Here is a 22332-nt window from a genome sequence, read left to right on the forward strand (position 1 = left end):
CCTTTAGTCCATTTGAGTTGACTTTTGTGTATGGTGTGGGATAGGGAGCTAAGTTCATTTTTATTTCCACACCATAAAGCTTGTGACCAGTCAAGCACTCTTACTTAATTTTCAGTTTTAAAAAAGAAGAAAAATTTGAATGAGCAACTACTTAGTCTGTTAGTCTACAAGTACTAAGTTAGTGAGTCAACACCTCACATATCTTTTTGTGTTCGGCTTTTGGGCCATACCTGTTGGTGCTCAGGGCTTACTCCTGATTCTGTGCTTAGGGATCCCTCCTGTCAAGGCTTGGGGAACCATATGGGGTACCTAGGATTGAACTCAGGTCAGCCACAAGCAAGGAAAACACCGACTGTACTATGTCTCCAGCTCCTCCTTATGTGTTTTTCTGTTACTAAGAAACCAGAGTCACCCCCCCCCCCCGCCCCATAGACCAAATTTATTTCTTTGCATGTGACTAATCTTTTTTTGTTAAAATAACCATCCTGGGACTGGAGTGATAGCACAGCGGGTAGGGTGTTTGCCTTGTATGCACCTGACCCTGGTTTGATTCCCAGCATCCTATATGGTCCTCTGGGCACTGCCAGGGGTAATTCCTGAGTGCACGAGCCAGGAGTAACCCCTGTGCATTGCAGTGTGTGACCCAAAAAGCAAAATAGCACAGCGGTAGGGCGTTTGCCTTGCACGCAGCCAACATGGCCGACCTGAGTTCGATTCCTCCGCCCCTCTCGGAGAGTCCGGCAAGCTACCGAGAGTATCTCGCCCACACGGCAGAGCCTGGCAAGCCACCCGTGATGTATTCGATATGCCAAACACAGTAACAACAAAATCTCCAGTGGAGACGTTACTGGGCCCGCTCGAGCAAATCGATGAACGACGGGAGGGCCTTTACTTACTTAAATAATAACCATCCTACCTAGAGCACTATAGAGGTTTAGTGCTGTCCCCACCAAAGTTCCATGGAATTAAATGTTCCAGGACCAGTCTCACCACTAGTGTGTTTTTCCCTCCACCAGTATTCCCATTGACAAAACCCACCAACCCAGTCTGCCCCGCTGCAGGTACAGCCAGACTTATTTCATATTGTTTGTTATACTACAAAGACAAATGGAATTAAGAGTCAATTTGTGATCATTGCTGCATCTCACAATGATGTTACTAAAGTCACTGTCTAAGGATCTACTTTGTAGTGCTAGTTGAGCCTCTTATTGGTTAGGCTCATTGAGTTTGGTGGTCTTCTGTGCAACTTTCCCATCAAGGCTGCAGTGATCCTATTGGGTTGACAGTACTATGAAATCTGGAGGTGTTCCACAGCTGTGTATGTGGCCACACAGTGCTGGAACTAGAGATCTGGAACAATTGGTGGCTTGGCACTTGGATGAGCTACAGGTGTGGAGCTGGGCAGTTTGTTTCTAAGTCGGAGGGTGTCAGGGGCTGCTGGGCCTTCTGGCTGAAAGGAGAATCTGCCTGCTCCTGTCCTGAGAAGGCCAGAGTTCTCGGCCCAGACTACCCTACCTGGGATGATTCGGTGGTGTCATGTTCTCTTGGAGCTGTCTGTCTCCAGGTTTTCTCTCTGGATTTATTTTAACTGAGAGCTCTGATTCTCTTGACTCTGGGTACAAGACTCAGCCCTCAACTTGGGGGCATACTCAGTCACCATTTCTTCAATTAATTTTTTGGGGGGTGGTCTCCCAAGTGGTGCTTAAAGCCCAGGGTACCCTCTCGATGATTTTTGGGCAGCTGAGTTGTTGGTTCAATGCATGGGCCTGAAGTTATGGCACCGCTTGGGCTCTCTGGGGCTGAAAGTTCCTTAGGCCACCACAATAGAGGTAGCAGGGGGAGCTCCAGGGCCACAAACCTGGCAGTGCTCGGGGCCCTCCAGATCTGTACCCAGCAGTTTTCAGGGGACTCTGGTGCTGGGGATTGTGCCCAGGTTGGCCGAAGCCCATTCCAGCCCCACCTCATCCCTCTGTAATTTCCTCCCAGCCCCACTCACCCTGTGTAACGAATGAGGTGGATGCTTGCCCTGAGGTGCGCTTTGGTCTCTGCCTGAAGTGCTGCTCTTGGCCACACAGAGCACCCTGCTGTTTGCTCCCATCTGGGAGCCTGCTGGAGTCCCTCCGGCTCCCTCCTCTGCCCTGTGTGCTTGGAGAGCGCAGAGGCCGTGGTGCGGCTCTCGTACATGCTGTGCCCACAGCCCTGCGCGGCAGCCCCTCTTGTCTTCTGCAGTTCTCACCAGCCCCACATCTGCTCTGCTCACTGTTGCAGTTTTGTGCATGAAGCTATTCTCTGCAGGGGCTTCTGGGGTCCTCTGGCTGTGCCCTGCTCACCTCTGCGCGAGTGAGCGGGCCAGCGCCCTCACCGTTTCTACCTCTCTTTTAGCGTGTTTATCGCCGGCTTTCCGGAGTACACACAGCCCATTATAGACCACCTGGTGACCAGGAAGATCAGCCACTGGGATGGGTAGGTATGCATGTCTCGGTTTGCTATACTATGCTTTCATGAACTACCTGTCAGAGCCACGTGCTTTGCAGAGATTGTTTTCATCATGGAGGCCATGTTTTAATGCTTACGCTGTGGCTTTTGTGGTTGTTTTCCTGGCACGGTCCCTGGGGAAACTCCTGACTTGCCTCCAGAGAGGACTGTGGCTCATGCTTCTAGCCCTGCTGCCGTGTGGTCGCACTGTTACGGCACAGTGGTCCTGGGACTCACCAGGCTCCTAGGTTGCTCCTGATCACAGGAGCAACTTTGGGTGTCCTGGAGGGACCTGTGGACATGTGTGATCAAAATGCAGCTAGTGCCAGTGCTGTGGTCACCTGGGACCACGGGCACCTTCCCTCAAGGACAGTCAGTGTGGCCATGGCTGCTGCTGTGTGAGGGTGCGGGTCCTTGGAGGAAGCACCTTCTGGTCCCTGGAGCACATGACTCCATGTTTTGGCAGGACCAAAGCCATGCACATGTCTCTCACTGTGTCTATGGGGGGCACCTCATGCAGCACTGGCTGAGGCTCCCTTGGTGCCACATGGCACCTGCCTGAGAGCTGTGCAGGTGTCTGACACGACAAAGTGACAGAGATGATACCGGGCAGTTCCGGTGGGGAGCAAAGACCCTCTGAGTGGGGCAGCCCAGTCAGCCTGCCTTGTCCCCCAGCTTGTCAGTAGGTTAAGCCCTGGGTGTGGTGCCTCCCGTGGACAGAAAGGTAAAGTTCTTTAGTTCTGCTGTCTTCTTAAAGGGCCATGCCCAGCTCTGCTGGTGGTGCGGAGGGCCCAGTCCTAGGCTCTGCAGAGCTCACGTTCCACCTGCAGAACGCTTTCCTGCTCCTTTGTCTGAGGTCTCTGAAAGTGCTGCTTGGCTCCCTTCAAGCCAGGCAGTATCTTGCAGACAGCAGGATGTATGGTGCAGCACCGAGAGGACAAGGCATGTTCTGTCGGGGACTTGCCGGGGTCCTGGACTTCGGGGCTCTGCAGTGAGCAGCCACTGACCATGGCCTCACAGTGACCACTGTCAGCCAGTGGGACTGTCCCTGCTGAGCACGGGTGCCCTCCTCTCCACAGATGCCCCCTGTCCTGCTCCTGTCTAGACACTGGTCACTTCTGTTTCTTGACTGCTGTGCCTGATGGGATCGAGGATAAAGACTTCTCAAGATCCTGCTTTCCATTCTTTAGAGTGTGTGCTCAGAAGTGGATTTCTGCATTTCCTGGAAATTTTGTGTGTATTTCTGGTGTTCTGGGAGCCCTCCCAGGGATACTCAGCAAACTCGGCTGCTTTTTAAGTTCCAGGAGTTCCTTTTTTTTTTTTTTTATGCAGGAGTACTGCTATTTATTCAGCCACTGATTACCTGATTGAATTGTGCATGAACTTCACCTTACTTTTTTAAAAAATTTTTTTAAATTTTATTTATTGAATCACCATGAGAGCAGTTACAAAGTTTTCGGGTCTAAGTCTCGGTCATACAATGAAACACCCGTACCTTCACCAGTGCCCATTCTTCACCACCAAAAACCCCAGTATCCCCCCATCCCACACCCTCCCCCTATCTGTGGGGCAGATGATTTCCACATTACTCTCTCTCTACTTTGAACACATTCAGTATTTTGACACCAGACCCATACCCCAACACTAGGATCTGCTGAAAAAGCAACAGTAGACAATTTGTGTTCTGTTGCTGGTTATGAATAACATATGATGTTGTGTGGCTGCAGTAGGGCCATGTGATTTTGAAATTCCGAAATTTTAACACTTAAATCTGGAGGGATTTCTGCCAAAAGCCACTGGGTTTCGAGATTTGCTCCTGAGTCTCTGGGATCATGGCCGTTCAGCAGCTTGATCAGGAGCCAGAGAGGCCGTTCGTGGGCGATGACTTGGGGTCTCGTTGGGGTAGGGAGGACAGGCCCGGCTCCACCCCCATCCCGTGAGGCCCAACAAGTTTCATCACTGAGGGCCCAAGCCTGACTGTCCAATGGCCTCTGGAGGATGATGGCCACTGAGCCGCCAGGGAGAAGCAGGTGGAGGGACAACACCCTTTCCCCCCTGGGGTGGCCTGGCGACAGTAACCTACTGCGGGGTCCTGCCGCATTTCTGCCAAAAGCCACTGGGTTTTGAGATTTGTTTCTGAGTCTCTGGGATCATGGCCGTTAAGCAGCTTGATCAGGGGCCAGAGAAGCCGTTCGTGGGCAATGACTTGGGGTCTCGTTGGGATGGGGAAGGCCCGGCTCCCCCCCCCCCCCCCCCCATCTCGTAAGGCCCAAAATGTCTCGTCACTGTGGACCCAGACCTGACTGTCCAATGGCCTCTGGAGGATGACGGCCACTGAGCCGCCAAGGGGGAGCAGGCGGAGAGACAACACCCTTTCCCCACTGGGGTGGCCCGGCGACAGTAACCTACTGCGGGGTCCTGCCGCATTTCTGCCAAAAGCCGTTGGGTTTTGAGATTCGTTTCTGAGTCTCTGGGATCAAGGCCGTTGAGCAGCTTGGTAAGGAGCCAGAGAGGCCGTTCGTGGGCGATGACTTGGGGTCTCGTTGGGGTGGGGAGGACAGGCCTGGCTTCCCCCTCATCCCGTAAGGCTCAACAAGTTTCATCACTGCAGGCCCAAGCCTGACTGTCCAATGGCCTCTGGAGGATGATGGCCACCGATCCGCCAAGGGGGAGCAGGTGGAGTTACAACACCCTTTCCCCCTGGGGTGACCCGGCGACAGTAACGTACTGTGGGGTCCGGATGCATTTCTACCAAAAACCATTGGGTTTCAAGATTTGTTTCTGAGTCTCTGGGATCATGGCCGTTAAACAGCTTGATCAGGAGCCAGAGAGGCCGTTTGTGGGCGATGACTTGGGGTCTCATTGGGTGGGGAGGACAGGACGGGCTCCACCCCCATCCTGTGAGGCGCTGCGTGTCTCATCACTGGGGGCCCAAACCTGACTGTCCAGTGGCCTCTGAAGGATGGTGGTCACTGGGCCGCCAGGGGGAACAGGCCAAGGCACAAAACCTATTCCCACCTGGGTTGGCCCAGCACCAGTGACCTACTTCAGAGACCAGACGCATTTCTGCCAAAAGCCGTTGGGTTTCAAGATTTGTTTCTGAGTTTCTGGGATCATGGCCGTTAAGCAGTTCAATCAGGAACCAGAGAGGCCATCCCTCCAAGAATATAGCTGAGCCGGAGGTGGTTTGTGGATGTGTTTCCCACATACCTAACTTTTGGCCGTTTACTTTCTTGGTAAACTTTGCCCCAAGTTTTTGGGGTCTGGCCAAAGGCACAGCAGCAATTTTGGGGTATCTGGAAGTCTGAAGGCGCCATCAGGCTGCTGATGCACTCGCCTCACAGGTACAGATAGACCTGCTGGAGGCACCGCACCCCGGGAGTTCTTGATTCTGGATATTAATCCATCATCAGATACAGAATTTGCAAATATCCTCTGCATTCTGTCGGTTGCCTTTCTGCTGTGTAGATTGTGTTGACACAAGAAAGTTTTTCATTGGGTCTGGAGTGATAGCACAGTGGGTAGGGTGCTTGCCTTGCACACTGGCCGACCCAGGTTCGATTCCCAGCATCCCATATGGTTCCCCCTAGCACCGTCAGGAGTAATTCCTGAGTGCAGAGCCAGGAGTAATCCTGAGCATCGTCGGGTGTGACCTAAAAAGAAAAAAAAATTTTTTTTCATTAACTGTTATTTTTTACTAGCAGTTTATTTATTACAGTGAACAGTTTCTGCATTTTCACTTTTGCTGCCTCTGCTTCGGTATTTTCAAGAAGTCACCATCAAATCTATGAAACTTCCACCTGCTTTCTTTTTAAAATTTCACAATTTTAAACTGTGCTCAGATGTCATATATAAGCTAAAAATGATTTTTAGGCTGAGGAGATGGTTCAGTGGGCTGGAGTATTGCTCCCCTGAGCACACTGGGTGTGACCCCCAAATTAAACAAAGCACAGTTTTATGCTTTCCCCTGCCAGCAGCACACTAGACTTGGGGGGTATTCTGTCCTGCGCTGGGGTATGTCTCTCTCAGGAAGGGCAGCTGATGCCAGAGTTGCTTCTTGGGAGAGATGCCCTCGTTGGTTTGAGCAGCTTCCCCTGCCTGAGGACCTGAGTCCTGCTCCCTCAGATGGAGCTGTCTGTCGCTTGGCAGTTTGTGAAACGTGGGCACTACTGTCTTGGCCAGCGTTGTGGACTGATTTCATTCCCGTGGAGGGTGTGGGCTCTCCTGGTGCTGGCCTGTGTGATCTCCTGCCTTGCAGTGCCACGGGCCCTGGGCAGGATGGAGTATCCATCACCAGGTGCCACCTCAGTGCTGCTGGTCTGTGCGTAGACCAGTGCATGCTCACATGAGCGTCTCCTGTGGCTGCTGCCATGCTTGTGGGGCCTGCCTGATGCAGCCGCTAGAGAGGCTGCTGGGCCCAAGGCTGTGTGGCTGGCCAGGATGGGGCCAGACCCTCCACTCGTCCTGGGGCTTCTTCCTCTGAGCTGGGATATTACAGCCAAGCTTGCTCTTGCCTGTGGAATGCATGGAAACCTTTGCTCACCTATTCTTCACGGGGAATGATGGTTCCATGCCTGCCCTGCCCAGAGCTCCAGGGAGCTATGCCAGCCTCTGACCTTGGGTGGCACGTGTTGTGAGAGGTACTTTGGTAACTTTGCTCTTCCTTGTCTCTGTGTGTGTTTTGACTAAGACCCCACCACCTTGCTCAGAATAGGCTGAATTTTCTTTGTCTCCCTTCCCAGGGTCATCAGAGAGCTGTCAGCAAAGGCCCTGCATAACCTTACCCAGCAGGCACCCAGCTACATGGCCACACACGGTAGGTGACCCAGCACACATGGGTGTGCGTACAGCTGCGTGTACAGCCCTGCCCTACCAGCACCCCTGTAGATACCTGGACACACATTTTGACATGCAGACTGCATGGGAGCAGTGACAGCTCTGCTGCTGGGCTCAGACCTGGGTGACGTGGCTTCTCTCACCCCTGGGGAGACCGTGCCCCTGACCCCTGGGGAGACCGTGCCCCTGACCCCTGGGGAGACCATGCCTCTGACCCCTGGGGAGACTGCCTTTGACCCCTGGGGAGATCGTGCCTCTGACCCCTGGATTGACTGTGGCCTCTCTGACCCCTGAGATGGAGATGGCCTCTCTGACCCCTCGGGTGGAGATGGCTTCTCTGTCTCTATCCCTGAGAGATGACTAACATGTCCTGTTGAGTCCGTGTTTGCCTTTCAGAAGCAGCTACAGTACAGGTCAAGTGAATTGTAGATTGGCCTGAGAGCTAGTGCAGGGCTCAAGGCCTTGCACACAGCAGATCTAGGTTCCATCCTTGGCACCCCATAGTTTCCCGAGCCCTGCCAGGAGTGCAGAACGTGGAGTAAGCACAAAAGAATCCGAAACAACAAAGCAATGCTCCCTATCTCCTGGCAGTTTCCATTTCAGAAGCCAGCAGGGTCAGCACAGTGTGTCCCCTGAGATTCAGTATCCCCGGGAGGGAGGACATGTCCACTCTGTCTCAGCATGTAGTGATAGAGACTGGGCTCGTTCTCTGGACTGCTGCAGGCCCTGCCACTGTGTGTCTCCCTGAAGGCCGGAGCCTCCCGTCTCCTGATCTGTCCCCTGTACCTTCCTCAGCTCCTCTTTGTGGGTTCTGGTAGCCTCTCAGCTTCCTCCCAGCTTTCACATGGCACTGACCCCCTATGGCTGCTCATAGGAGTTCTCCTGGCCACATCTGGGCATGGGAAAGCTGAGGCCTTGTTCTGTCCCGCTCGGGGCAAGGGCAGTGCCAGTCTGGCCTGTCATCACTCTGGGGGTCGGGGGCTTGTGGTGCCAGGAGCTAGGCTGGGCAGAGTGCTCATCCCCTGCCTGCCCTGGCCCAGCCTGCCCTCCCGAGCTCCAGGATGCGGTCCTCCCTCAAACTGCCGTGAGCCTGGGGATGGTTCCCTGTAGCAGCCTGATCTGCAGTTCTGTGTATCCCTGCAGTTCTCCCACGACTGCTGTCCATGGTGCAGAGCTCGGACCTGCATGAGCGCCATGGAGCCGTGCTTGCCTGTGCCGAGGTCGCTCACAGCCTGCATAGCCTGGTGAAGCAGGAGTGCAGGTAGGCAGAGCCTCGGGCCCTCTCAGCACTGCTCCCCTGAGAGGCAGGCTCAGTGGCTGGTTACCTCTGTGGGCCTCACGTGCTTTGTCCCTGCAGGCCCATCACTGACTACCTGGATGCAGAGGCACTGCAAGGCCTGAAGAGGATCCACCAGCAGGTGTGGGTGCCTGAAGTCTCGAGTTCAGAGAGGGTGGCTCCTGGCTATCCCCATGTCCACACCGTGAGGCCGTTGGGTTGAGCAGTGCGTGTAGGAGGTGCCAGATACTTTTTTCAGGCCTCCGTGTCCTCCTCTAGGAGCGATAGATCTGTCCCTCCAGGGGCCTTGGGGACCTGTGAGCATCTGTGGGTCTCCAGGTCAAGACTGTCATGATTCACATGTTTGCTATTCACTCTCTGAGCAGACCGTTGTGGTGACCTCTGACCCTTACGGTGCAGACTGTAGTTCCGGCAAAGACACTTGCCTATTTACTGATGTTTCTCACTTTGGAGTGTGGTGTTGGCTCTACCATTGGACTGTGCCAGCCTGCATATGCCAGTGTGATGGGAAAGTGGGTAATAGCGGTGGGACCTGCATTCTGGAGTTTGGTGTGAAGGAAGAGCTTGGACTCTGTGTGAAAACTCAGCTTGCTCTGCTGGGGCAGGGCTGCCAGGCCCCGGCCATCCCCTTCTGATTCCTCGGAGGGGCGTGGGGGTTTGGGCTGTCAGGCGGGATGTATGGGGGGCATAGGCTCCTGCCGGAGGCTCTGCTGGGCCTTCCCCACACCAGCAGTCAGCAGGCCGGGGCAGACTCGGTGTTGTCTGTTCCTTGGGATATGCATTGCTGTTCTACAGAAGACTTGAGAACGGGATCTGTAAATGCCTAACTTTCGATTCTTTGTTATCAGTTTTACGAGCGTCACTTATACAGGTAAGCACCACATACCCAAGACTCTCGAGATTGCTGGGTCAAGGCTGTAGGCTGACTGCCCACCAGCATGTCCCCGCTGCAGGACTGGGGGTCTCTCTTAGCTTGTCTCTGTGCCTGGATCAGAGGGAGCATTGGGAGTTGAAACCCGGAGTGCTGGCTGGGGCCTGAGGGATTGTTGGTTGTTGTGTGGCCAAGGCTTTAGCTTAGGGCCCTGCCTGCAGCCTGGACCTGGGGCCACTGTCACGTGGTCATGTCAGTGGAGCCCTGGAGTGGCTCTGAGACATCTGGTATAGTGCCCCTTTGGTGGCTGCTGAGATAGATTTCTACTGGTGCTGGTCACCATCCGGGCAGTGTGGGGCTCTGTTCCCTTGGGGTTCTGGCAGGACCTGCACCTGCTCTCCCCTAGTGGCCACTGCTATGCTGGCCACGTATGCCTTCTGATGAATGGACCATCTGTTAAGTGTCTTTGAACCCTTCGTGTGTCATGGGGATGCGAGGCTATGTTCCTATGTGGCCTCATAACGTAGCTGTGAGGCCAGTGTCCATCCAGCCCTTGAGTGGACTGCCCTTGTCCTCTTTTGGACACTTCCTGCCTCTTCCCACCTCCAGCTTTTCCGGCTTTGTGTCCAGGGCCGCAGGGTATCCTCACTGAGCAGCCCATATAGGAGCTTCTTTCAGAGCTCACCCTTCCCAGCCTCTGCCTCAGGCTGAGTTGGAACCACGTGACCTCACTGCAGTTGCCCTGCTGTCCTGAGCCCCTGTCACAGGAGTCCACAGAATCTATCCCCCTGGTGGACATGGGACCCAGAGCCCCCTTTCCTTCTCTGGCTGGCAGTGATGGGGCCCTGCTGGGCAGTTCCCAGGTGATGGTGGGCAGCATGGGGACAGGGTCTTGATCCAGAGTGTTTTTGTCCTTTGCAGGGGTCTTGGAGGAGAACTCATGAGACAGGCAGGTAGGCCTATGGGACATGGTTCTAAAGGGCAGGGTCAACCTTGTCTGCCCACTGCACAGGCAGTTCACAGCCCTGCAGGGCCTGGACGCCTCTCCTGGTGACAAAGCCCAGGACAGTCAGCCTCCTCCCATAACCATCCTGGACAGACAGCCCCTGGGGAAGGTCCTGCAGGTGGGATAAGGAGTGCACCTCTGTCCTGCGTCTGCCCCTTGTGTGGTGACTTAGGGTCATGTTTGTGAGGAGGAAAGCTGAGTCAGCAGACACCACTGAGTGAAGGGTCCAGCAGTCTGTTCCTGGGCTCAGCTCCTGCTTGGCCTGTGGGTCTCGAGTCAGCCACAGGGGGTGAGGCAGGAGTGGAGGGTGGAGATCTAAAATGGGTTCCCCATTCAGGCAGCAGTGTGTAATAGGGTGCAGAAGGGCATTCAAAAGGCAATGGTAAGTTCTATCTCATGACTTTGTCACATTAAAGGCTTTTTTGAGGTGTCGGAGACACTGTACTAAGGCTAAGGCACTAGCACAGCCTAGAATGAGGCTGTGGTTGCAGGTTCAAATCCGGGTACCATACGTGTCCCCAAGCACCACCAGGAGTAGCCCCTGAGCACCACTGGTGTGGACCAAAAACCAGAAAATAAATTAACTCTTGTCTCACGGACCCATTTAAAAAAAGAAAGCTTTTAAATAAATATGAAGGGCTTAAATAAATACGATTGAGAGAAGCAGAGGTGTTTCACTACAGTTCTGCCTCAGCAATTAGCCCACAACGACTTAAGACCTCACTAGGCCTGGCAGTGGACACTACGTCATCTATGGCCAGGCACGAGATGGCACTTCTAGTGCCCCAGCCTAGTAGCTGACTCCTGCAATCATGCTCTGAGCTGCCCCTGGCTGCACATGCAGGACCTGCTGACCTCACACAGCGCTTACCTCTGCCCCTCGGGCTGCTGTCCCTGGGCTGGCATGGTCATCGGGGCAGGGAGGCGTGGAGGTGCTGATGGGCACTTGGGTGGCTCTGGGGTGGGCTGAGGTGCAGGGGCAGCCTTCTGAGAAGTCGTGTGTGTTCTCTTCCCTGACCAGTGTGCACCCTGATAGAGAGACTCTCACTGTCCAAGATGCCCTTCAGAGGAGACCCGGTCATTGGTAAGAGTTTTCCTCACTGCCAGGACTGATGGTGCGGGCCTGGGGTTCAGTTCCTAAGAAGCATGGGGCCCTGGGACGTGGGTCGGCATGGTAGCTCAGTGGGCAGAGACCCTCCAGGTGGGCCTGAACCCCCCCAAAACAAAGCAAAATAGACTCTCCCTGTGGCTCTCAGCTGGGCTCACATGCCTGTGCCTCTGTGCCTGTGCCCCAGGTGGACTGTACTTCCCAGATGGACAGTGCCAGTCCAGGGGACAGACTGCATGGCCACTTCTGGGGGACTCAGGTACAGCAGAAAAGCCGTGGCCAGGGCCCCTACAGTTCCTGTGCTGCCTGGTGCCATCTGTGACCCTGAAACTACAGAATTCAGTTGGACCGTTGCCAGCATTGCATCTGACTGCAGTGGACGCTGGGATGGGGAAGGGCTTGTGGGAGGGACTGGTAGGTGCGCAGATGGCAGCCAGCAGGAAGGAGTCTTTCTCCCTTGCACTCGAAGGCCCTTTTAGAGCCCTGGGAGCGTCCATGGGCTGTGGCACAGGGTGGAGGCCGCGTGCTCTGCTGTGTCCCTTTAGACCCTGTGGTCAGCTGACAGGGCTGCTGTCCCCACAGAGGGCTGGCAATGGCTCATCAGTGACACGCTGAGAAGTCTCCGTCTCTTCTCCAGCTCTTCCAGACAGCGCATCAAGGTGAGAGACTGTGGCCGAGATGCCTGGAATTGGGGCGGGGTATGGTGGGCTGGGGGTCCCTACTTGAAACCAGGAAAGTGTGTAGAGCACTGAGGCTTTAACTGCCTTCATAGGGCTATGGCTGCACTTCTGTGGGAGCATGTGGTCTTTTCTCCTGGGCGGCAACTCTGGGGAGGGGTGCATGCAGGGAACATGGCGGGATCTGTGGGTGCCTCTGCTGTCCTCACTGCCCTGGGACCCTACACCTTTGGGAATCCATGAAGGCAGGCTCTGCTGGGGGCTGGAGCGCACTCTGCTCAGAGCCTTCATGGTTCTCCAGTGGCCATAGGCAGTTTCCTCTGAGCACAGAATCGATCCCCCACCCCCCAGACGGAGCAGGGTGTCTGCATCTGATCTGTAGTGGGATGTCCTGGGATGATGCATTCTGAGACACGGCCTCCCTGCCCAGCCAATGAGCTGAGGGAGCTCCTCTCCCTGCTCTCTATTCCCATGGCCAGGCCTGTCCTGGTCTCTGTCCCAGGGCTCGTGAACTCCCAGTAACCCTAAAGGGGGCATCGACACATCTGGGAGGAACAGCCCTTGGTGCTGTTGTGGGAAGTGCAGGGGCAGGTCCCCCTGTGTGGCTCAGATCTGTGTGGTTGGGCTTTCGGGGGGAGGTGGGCGGCGGGGCTGTGGGGCAGGAAACCACCTGCTTCTGTTCCTGGTGTCTGGAGGCTGAGCTGCTGGGAGCCTGGCCGTGCTCACGTCCTGCTGTTTCAGGAAGCTGCTGTCTCGGCCTTCGCTGCCCTCTGCAGCGAGTACTACAGGGAGGAGCCCGGGGCAGAGCCCCCCGCTGTTCAGGGTGAGTGAGCTGCAGGAGCACCCCACTCCCCCAAGCCCTGCTGTGGGACAGGCCGAGATGGGAGTGGATTGTGCCGTGGCTGCTTGGGGTCATCTCACAGAATCCCTTTCCTCCTGCCACTCCTCTTGGGGCCCATTTTGTGTGGGACTTGGAGAATATTGTTGCAGTCACTGGGGTGTCCGCCATTGCCATCCCTGTGGGACCACTGTGCCTGGCAGAGACCCTGCTGACTTTCCCCAGTGTCTCTGAAGGGTGTGTTTTAGAAGCCCCCTTGTGTTCGGACTTTCAGTGTTGCATCCCTCAGGGCATCAGAGGCCCTGTTTCCTGCCCTCTACCTCTTTCCTCTCTCCTCTGGGTGTTTCAATTCAGCCCCGATTGGTCTGCAGTCACGCTGCACACCGTCCCTTTATCATTTAGGCCAGCTCTTGCTTCCTTGAGGTAGTTGCTGTCTTCGGGCTCTCTCTCTGGTCACGGCCACCTCATCTGCGGCCCTCCCTGAAGGGAGAGTCTGGTCTGGCTTCCCAGAAGCCCAGGTCCTGCTTGGAGAATGCACAGGGTTCTGGGAGTGGCAGGCAGCATGGGTCTCTCTGTCCTCTGCTTTTCAGGGGAGCTCATACAGCAGTTTCTTACCGAGCTCCAGCATCCAGAGGAGATGACGCGCTGTGGCTTCTCACTGGCCTTAGGTGCACTGCCAGACTTCTTGCTGAAGGGCCAGCTCCAGCAGGTGAGACCGGCGCTGCAGCCTAAAGCAGCTCCTGGGGGGCGGGGCAGAGATAGGGAGGAGGCGTCGGTGAGGCAGTGCTGCTGCTGTAGGGAGCCTGTCTCTCGGGATGACAAAGGGCCTGCTGGCCTCATTAGCAGCCCTCAGAACTGCGACCAGGTTGCCACCCCAAACGTGGGTCCCTCCAGCATCAGGTGTGGGTATATCCGACCAACCTCCGTGGCTAGTGGCCTCTTGGGCCTCCCGCTGGACAGCAACGCCAAAGGAGACTTAGGCATGTGCCAAGCCTCGGAGACAGGTGCTGACTGCCTCTGGGACACTTCCCTGAAGGCTGAGGCCAGTATGAGAACTGGGCCACTTCGCATGTTGTCTCTGAGACCTGCGGCCATTCTGAGACCTCATGCATGGGACACTGCTGCCAGGAGCAACATTCCCACAGGCCACCCCAGACCTGTTCCCACCTGTCTCTTGGGCCCTGCCAGCACCTGGTGCTCATCGTTTGCCCTCCCTGGCCAGGGCAGGTCACCTTGGGGTTCGTACACATATAGACTTGCCTACCCAGCAGAGAGGCTGTCAGGTGCTCTGCAGTGGGCTCAGCAGAGGGGACATACATGCTTGGCTGCTCACGACTGACCCCTTACTTTTCAGGTTCTCGAAGGCTTAGCGGCCGTCACCCACATTTCTCCCCAGGATGTGAGCTTTGCTGAGGCGAGGCAGGACGCCCTGAAGGCCATCGGCAGGTGAGTGCTGTTGCACGTCTGAGTGCAGGACGCCTCAGGAGAGCAGCATTGGCACATTTTAGGTCATGACTTTCAAGGAGGCAGGCCTGGTCCCAGTTCCCCCAAGGCACAGTTTTATTTGCTGCAATTAAAATTAAGACTTAGCTTAGTTTGACTCTTCCATGCAATGAGTCCCTGAGGAACAGTGCGCTCTCATGTGCACAAATGTGTGTGCCTGTGCCCTGGGGACAAGACAGTGCTTGTGTGCTCATGTGGGTGTGCTTGTGCCCCAGGGATGTGGCAGTGCTGTGTGTACATGTGTGTGTGCGCACCCCAGGGACGTAGTGGTATTCCTATATACAGATGTAGATGTGTATTCTCCGGAGACAAGGCAGTATTCCTGTATGCTTTTGTGTGCACCACACACAGCTGTGAGAACTTGGCCCTGCACACATCTCTGTCCTATCAACAGAGGGGGCAGAAGCCGCACCAGTGGCCGTGGACACTGGAGTATGTTTTTGGAGAAGCTGTAGGCCAGGAGTGACCCTGGGACAGACAGGGCTAGGCTCTGAGCTAGGAAATGCCATGTTCAGGGCAAGTTGGGCCCATCCATAGCTGGTTGCCCACTTGGCATTTCAGGATCTCCCGGACGGTGGGCGTGTGTGCGGAGGGGTCCCCGGACGAGACTGTGTGCAGAGGGAACGTGGCAGAGGTATACAGCACGCTGCTGGCCTGTATGCAGGACTACACCACCGACAGCCGCGGCGATGTTGGTTCCTGGTGAGTGGGGGCTGCACTGTCTGCCACATGCTGTCTTGAGGGGCTCACTTGGGACTCTTTGTTGGGTGCTCTTGTGTCCCCGCTGCATCCTCAGACGTTATTCAACTCCCTCCCTCTTCTGCCACAGTGTCCGCAAGGCCGCCATGACCAGCCTGATGGAGCTGACGCTGATATTAGCGACAAGTGAGCCTGGCCTGCTGGATGCTGGCGTGTGAGTGTGATCACTGCCCTCTAGCTCTGCCTGTGCCTCCCTCCACAGCCTCCCATGGTCAGACTTGGGGGTCTGGGTGGTGGTTTTGGGGGTCTGCCTAATATCCACCCCATGTATGTGTGTGTAGTTGCGAGCAGGTCATGTGCAGCTTGGCCCAGCAGGCGAGTGAGAAAATTGACTGCGTCCGTGCACACGCTGCCAGTGTTTTCATGACTCTCCTCTACCCTGAGGGTCCCCCTGTCCCCCATGTGCCCCACCGAGAGGAGCTGGAAAAGCTTTTCCCCAGGTGCTGAGGCCAGAACTGGGCAGGGTACAGGAATGGGTGGGCTGGGGTGTAGGGGGAGGGCAGGGATGTGGGGGGTGGGGGGGGCAGGGGTATGGGCTGGGCGTGACTCCCCTAGCTGAGGGTCTCTCCCTGCAGGGAAGATGTCACTTCTGTGAACTGGGCCTCACCCTCTCAGGCCTTCCCGTGCATCACCCAGCTCCTGGGGCTGCCTGCGTATCGCTACCATGTCCTGCAGGGGCTGGTGGTATCCGTGGGCGGCCTGACGGCATCCACGGTGAGCATACCCCCTTTTGCTTGCATGGGTGTCTGCCTTAGAGCTTGGCTGTTCGGACACCAACAAGGAGGGACTGCCTGAGTGGGGGGAGGGGAGGTCCCGTCCTGTGGTGGGCCTCAAAGGCATGTGGTACAGTGGACTCGGCACTGCTCGCTCATGGTCTTGGTGAGGCCCCTGCTGGCTGGTGTCCACCATGGGTAGTGAGGTGCAAAGGAGCACCAGAACACAGGGCGGGGACTCAGGGCCGTGTCTACATTGCAGGTCAGGTTCTCCACACAGAGCCTCTTTGGGTTCATGGAGGGGATTCAGAAGGACATGGGTGCTCTGGAACAGTTCAGCAGCACGCTCCTGCAGGTGTTTGCAGACAACCTTCAGAACAACAGGTGAGGGGCTGGCTTGGGGGGCGGGGGGGAGCAGGGCCTGAGAGGAGCCCAAGGCACATGGGGGGGGGCACAGTGCCCACTGGAACAGACAGGACCTCAGCATGTGGTCCATGGGCATGATGAGAAGTCGAACCTGGTTTTGAACATTCTTGGCCCCGTGTATGTGAGAGCGAGCTGTAGGGGAGTCTTGGGACCAGCTGAGCTGTCTGTGGCCACTGGGAAAGTGGACAGCAGGGGTTCTAGTCCTGCTACCCTGCGGTGCTGCTGCACTTGCAGAGGCTGGAGCTTCCTGTGCATTCCCCAGGGTGTCTGTGCCACTACTGAAGACTCTCGACCAGATGCTGGCCAATAGGTGCTTTGATATCTTCACCACGGAGCCAGAGTAAGTATCTCAGTGAGCAGCTAAGGCCACTGTTCACAGGTGCTGGTGGTGGCAGCGAGGGGCCACGTGTCTGTGCTGCTCATGGACCCTGGCAGCCTTGACTAGTTTACCCCAAACCTGGTCTTTGTCTGTTCCTACACCCCGCCCTTCCCCTATGATCTTGTGTTAAGAGTTGAAGAGTTTCTGTTTTTTTTTTTTTGGCTACACCAGGCAGTGCTCAGGACTTACTCCTAGCTCTGCACTCAGGGATCACTCCCAATAGGGTCAACTGAGCCTAGGTGGGTCATGTGCAAGGTCAAGTGCCTACTTGCTGTACTCTCTCCTGTCCTGTTTGTTTTGATGGTTCATGTGTTTGGCTTCTTGGACATTCTACAATTTCACTAGTATATGTGTAGAGCCTTTTACTGTCTGACATTTTACTGGATTTAAGCTGGTCTAGGCCTTCCATGTTGCAGAATCGGAAGATTTCATCTTTCCTGAACACTAACAGGACTCTACCGCATCTACCTACCACGACTTCCTCCACTTAGCAGTTATGCTCTTGGGTCATCCTGTGGCTTATGTAAATGAACACTGCAGCGAGTGTAGGGGTGTGGCCATCTCTGAGTGAGTTTCTGTGTTCATGGCGAAGGCCCAGGGTCAGAAAAGTGTGAGGTGTGTGAGCTTCTGATTGCAGCTCTGACAGCCCCGTGTCCCCGACTGGTCATGGCTTGTCTTGTGGTAGTTGCTGTCCTTGTGTTGACCTTTGATCTGCCTTTCCCTAGAATGATGGGGATGATGGGTATTTTCTTGTGCGCCTGGGAGGGTCAGTGTGTCACAGTGAAGGGTCTGTTTAAAGACTGCTGGTTCTCAATCAATTTTATTTTTAGAATTCAACATATTTTGGATGTCTCTTTTGTCCATGGTGCTTTGTGCTGACTGACATAATAGTGTCCCCCACAGTGCCTTGGCTGGGGGGCGCTGCCCTCTCACCCATAGCATGGCTTGGCTTCATTACCGCTATGTAAGATGTTAGCGTGTATTTTCCTGGTTTGAAATCTTAAAAATGATAGAGATGTTTCCTTGTGCAAAAAGAGCACTTTCCTTTTTCCTTGTTTTTGGGGCGGGGGGTGGGAGGCACTTCCAGCAGTGTTCAGAAAGGAGGCCATGCCACGCTGGGTCTCAAACCTGGGACCCCCTTGTGCAGAGCATGGCTCTGCCTTTGAGTACTGCTTTGGCTCAAATATAGCACTTTTTTTGCTTCTCTAGTTTTGCCAATTTCTACCTTATTTTGAAAGTGTTTTGGTTTGGTATCTGCCAGTGTAGGCATTTCGTTTTAAATGGCCTGTATCTCGGGATCCTCTGCTTACTAGGAACAAGGCCACATTGGTCTATTTAGACGCGGACCCATATATTTGTTTCACTTTCTTTTCACCCGGACTGTTTGGTCTGAACTCTGCCCTGCTAGTGTTTCTCTGAGATCGACTCTCCTGAGCTGGCTGCAGACAGAGACCCAGTTACAGGGCGCCACACGCCTATTCCCTGACCCTTGTGTGTGGTGTGCACCCTGGTCTGCCCATTTGCTGTGATGAGCCTGGGTGAGACTGCCAGCTGTGTGCCCTGGAAGCAGCGTGGTTCAGCCCTTGGCTTCTGCTTGTACTCCAGTGTCTGGTGGTCAAATGCGCACTTGCTCAGATCTTTGGCTGGGTTCATTCTAGTGGTGTCTCTTTTTGCCCTGGTTCACCATCTCCTGTTTCCAGCATGGACTGGGGTAAGGGAGAGGGATCAAGTTCTTGACTCTCCAATGACAGGGTCTGGTCAGGGGAGATGCTGCCTCTGGTCACCCTCAGTGATTGCAGTTGGTGGGAAGAGAGGAGTGCCTTGTGCCCTCCCACTCCGCCCATGAGTCCAGAGCATGCCCAGTGCCCTCACGCTCTGCTGTGAGTCCAAAGTGTTTGTGGGTCAGGAGGTAGTGGTCGCTGCTGATGGGCAGGACTGTCAGTTGCCTGGGGAGTTCCTGCTGCCCTAGCCCTGTCCTCAGTGTGGCTCTCAGCCTGTGTTGGGGAAGGTGGGCAGTGGGGGGTGGGAGCCAGGCAGGTGTGTGCCCAGGCTCAGTGCTGAGAGCTCACGTAGGGGCCCTGCAATCCCCGCAGCCACCCCTTCTGTGTCAGGCTGCTGGAGCTCTGCAGAGAGACCAGGAAGTCCAGAGACATCCAGAAGCTGCTGTCAAGCATTGCAGTGTGAGTTTCCACCCAGTAGCACCTGCGGGCCGGGGATGTCCATATGGGACACGCCTTCACATGCATGTCCCCACTGTCCCAGGTTCTGTGGGATGGTGCAGTTCCCGGGTGCGGTGAGGAAGAATGTGCTTCTGCAGCTGTTCCTGCTCCTCTGCCACCCTTTCCCCATGGTGAGTGGGGCCCTGGGGAGGCACAGCAGCATCAACAAGGTGTGTGGGCAGTGCTGTCCTGGCCCAGGCTCTGCTGCCCCCTTTCCGTGAGGGCCCCTCGCTCTGGTACAGTAGCCTCACAGTTGCCTCCACCTCTACTCCAGGGCCCTGCATTTCTTGCTTTTGAGTGAGAAAATGATCATACCTAAGGAGAGCATTTTGCTTAATAAGAGATCTCAAGGTGGGTCACTGGTGCTGGTGCTGTAGCGCACCCCTCCCCAGCTCACCCCAAGAGCCGCTGGAAATAGGTTCTGGCCTCCCTGAGTGCACTGGAACCCAAGGACTCCCTGAACCTGATTGTCCAGTGGCGTCTGGAGGATGGCGGCCACCAGGCTGCCAGGGGGAACAGGCCAAGGCATGAAACCTATTCCCACCTGGGTTGGCCCAGCACCGGTAACCTACTGCAGGGACCGGACGCATTTTTGCCAAAAGCTGTTGGGTTTCAAGATTTGTTTCTGAGTCTCTGGGATCATGGCCGTTAAGCAGTTCGATCAGGACCCAGAGAGGCCATGCCTCCAATTATATAGCTGAGCTGGAGGTGGTTTGTGGGTGTGTCTCCCACATACTTAACTTTTGACCGTTTACTTTCTTGGTAAACTTTGCCCCAAGTTTTTGGGGTCTCCCTGAGTGCACTGGACTCTAGGTGGGCTCACGTTCCCTCTGTGTATTCTTTACTCTCCAGATCCGGAAGACCACGGCCAGCCAGGTGTATGAAATGATGCTTACCTATAGTGACATCGTGGGCACCGATGTCCTAGATGAAGTCCTGGTTGTGCTCAGTGATACGGCCTGGTGAGTCACAGCTCCTTGGGGCAGCATCTCTGAGCGGGATAGGCAGCACCTGGGGCCACCTCCCTTCCTGGCCCTGAGGCCTCCGAGCTGGCAGTGGCTCTGCTCTGGGGCCAGAATGAGTGGCAGTAGTCCACCTCGTGCTTCTGGGCGTACACCCCACTGACACCACAGGGGCAGGCAGGGCACAGGCAAGGAGATGGGCTGTGGAGTATCGGGTGCCTCCTTTCCCATTTCAAGCTGCTCTTGATGTCCCATCTGGCCAGCTCTGCCCCTGTAGGAGTCAGAGAAGTCAAGGGCACTCTGCGGGTAGCTCCTGCCTCTGAAGCTACATCAGCAACGTGGATGGGCACAGGGCCACTTCCCACAAACACAGGAACACTCTGTGCCAGCTGCCAGCTCTGAGGCTTGGCTATTCGGCCCCAGAGAGGAAAGGGTGATAGTGGAGGGCTGCTCTATCCCACAGCCTGTGCTCCTGCAGGTTTCCTGGGGCCCCGCATTTCCTGTGACAATCAAGCTGTCTGTGTGGGGCCCTGACCCAACTGCTCTAGCTAAGGCAGCTCCTTTCACCCCAGGGATGCGGAGCTGCCGACGGTGAGGGACCAGCGGAACCGCCTCTGTGACCTCCTGGATGTGCCCAGACCTCAACTGGTATCCAAGGTGATCCCTCCTTCCTCTTTGGGACTTTTGGGTACCTGTCCTGAATGTTCTTCATTCCTGAATGTTCTTCATTCCTGTCCTAAGTCCTTTGCTGAGGGGGGCCCAGCCTTTGGTCCCAGGGATCTTTTCTGCCGACAGATCCCCCTACCACACATACCCCATCTCCCTCAGGGTCCCCAAGCCTGCTAGCTAGCTGTCCATCCCTGCCCCATGACCTGTTCCTCCTGGGGACTGGAGTGGGTGGGTCCTTGCCCTCCACCTGTGCTCTTCCTGACACATGCCAGAACCCTGCCTCGCTCTGGACACGAGCATATTGCTGAGTAGCATCCATGGAGGCCAGTGCCCAGCAGTGTGAGTCCCGGGTCCCGGAGTCTGCAGGGACCATGTGTTCCCACAAGAGCCTCACATCTGTGCTGTGGAGTCCGGTCCTTCACAGCAGATGTGTGTCCAGCGTGCTGGTGGGGGCCGGCCAGGCAGTGCATGGGTCCACACACATTGGGTGGCTGCAGGGGCTGGAGAAGAGCATGGTGCCTTTCTCTAACTGCCCCACTGTTCTCGGATAGCTTGTTTCTCCGCCTTGACCTGTTGCGGTCCCGTCACCCTCTCGGCTGGGCTTCCCTCTGCTCTGCGTGGTGTCTCTCCTCTGCCTGGCCGAACTGCTCATAAGAGCCCACCTTCCCCGTCGGAACCTCACCCGTCATCGCAGCAGCCTGGCCACGGTATCCTGGTGCCTGCTTTCTCCTTAGGCAGTGCGATCAAGTCTGTTCTCAGAGTGTGGCTGTGTCCCTACATTCCCTGGTGCTCATGTGCTGTCCCAGGAGCAACTGTGTGTCACAGTGGGCCCTGTAGTGGGGCCGCCCCATCCCTGTTGGTCCTGCTGGAAGCAACTTGGCAGCGGTGGGAGCAGCTTCCTGAGCAAGCCTCACTCAGGCTGAGGGCCTGGCCATATGTCCTTTCCAGGCTGTCCATATGTGCCATGGAGCTCGAGATGCTTGGGGAGAGCCACGTGGTCCCTGCTTCGGGGAAGCCTCTCTCGGGAGCTTCTCTCCACACGCTGCTTGGGGCTCGTGGGCCCACTTCTGGCTTCTGCTGCCTGCCCCATGGAAGTCATCCTAGCTCCTCACTAGGAAGCCACATGGGGCTTGGAAACAAATGGACAGAAAAAGACTTGTCTTGGTGGTTAGAATGCTCTGTCCATCTGCTGAGTCGCCACTGAAGTGGGTTCCCAGCTGCTACTGTACGTCTCTGTCCTCTGGGTGCTCTTCTCCTGGCGGGCCCCCACCTCTTGCTTGGCTGTTCGTGGTTCACATGTTCTCCATCAGCAAATTATTTCAGAGAAGACCTTTTCACCTTCTGCCCTTGTCTTCTCCCTGGATGCTGTCCATGGAGACAGACTGGCTGAGCATCATATACTGAGTCCATGTGCTCATCAGAGTTCAGTAGGACTTTTGGCCGGACTAGGTAAAGTTGGTGCGCAGTGCAGGAAGGCTTCCTGGATGTCGGGGTGACGTGATGCTGATGGTGATGTGCTCTCTGCAGCCCACTGTTCGCTGAGTCCAATACCCGAAGCTGAGTCTGCGCCTGCCTGGTGGCGAGCACCTGGATG

The 22332-nt window shown here is 55.7% G+C and overlaps 1 protein-coding gene across 1 annotated transcript in view; it reads left to right on the forward strand.

Moving 5' to 3' along the window:
- TBCD (tubulin folding cofactor D) overlaps window positions 1–22332 on the forward strand; it is a 106763-nt gene that overhangs the window by 76355 nt on the left and 8076 nt on the right. Inside the window, exons 18-38 of the mRNA XM_056115263.1 lie at window positions 2383–2463; window positions 7218–7291; window positions 8455–8572; window positions 8669–8729; window positions 9457–9479; window positions 10401–10432; window positions 11507–11569; window positions 12176–12252; window positions 13012–13093; window positions 13699–13817; window positions 14463–14554; window positions 15173–15313; window positions 15441–15524; window positions 15652–15810; window positions 15946–16084; window positions 16346–16467; window positions 16772–16849; window positions 18982–19068; window positions 19151–19238; window positions 19960–20069; window positions 20642–20726. Of these exons, the coding sequence (XP_055971238.1) occupies window positions 2383–2463; window positions 7218–7291; window positions 8455–8572; window positions 8669–8729; window positions 9457–9479; window positions 10401–10432; window positions 11507–11569; window positions 12176–12252; window positions 13012–13093; window positions 13699–13817; window positions 14463–14554; window positions 15173–15313; window positions 15441–15524; window positions 15652–15810; window positions 15946–16084; window positions 16346–16467; window positions 16772–16849; window positions 18982–19068; window positions 19151–19238; window positions 19960–20069; window positions 20642–20726 (1915 nt within the window). The remainder of the gene's footprint in view (window positions 1–2382; window positions 2464–7217; window positions 7292–8454; window positions 8573–8668; window positions 8730–9456; window positions 9480–10400; window positions 10433–11506; window positions 11570–12175; window positions 12253–13011; window positions 13094–13698; window positions 13818–14462; window positions 14555–15172; window positions 15314–15440; window positions 15525–15651; window positions 15811–15945; window positions 16085–16345; window positions 16468–16771; window positions 16850–18981; window positions 19069–19150; window positions 19239–19959; window positions 20070–20641; window positions 20727–22332) is intronic.

The sequence above is a fragment of the Sorex fumeus genome, unplaced genomic scaffold (assembly GCF_029834395.1).
Source record: "Sorex fumeus unplaced genomic scaffold, SorFum_2.1 ptg000029l, whole genome shotgun sequence".
NCBI lineage: Eukaryota > Metazoa > Chordata > Mammalia > Eulipotyphla > Soricidae > Sorex > Sorex fumeus.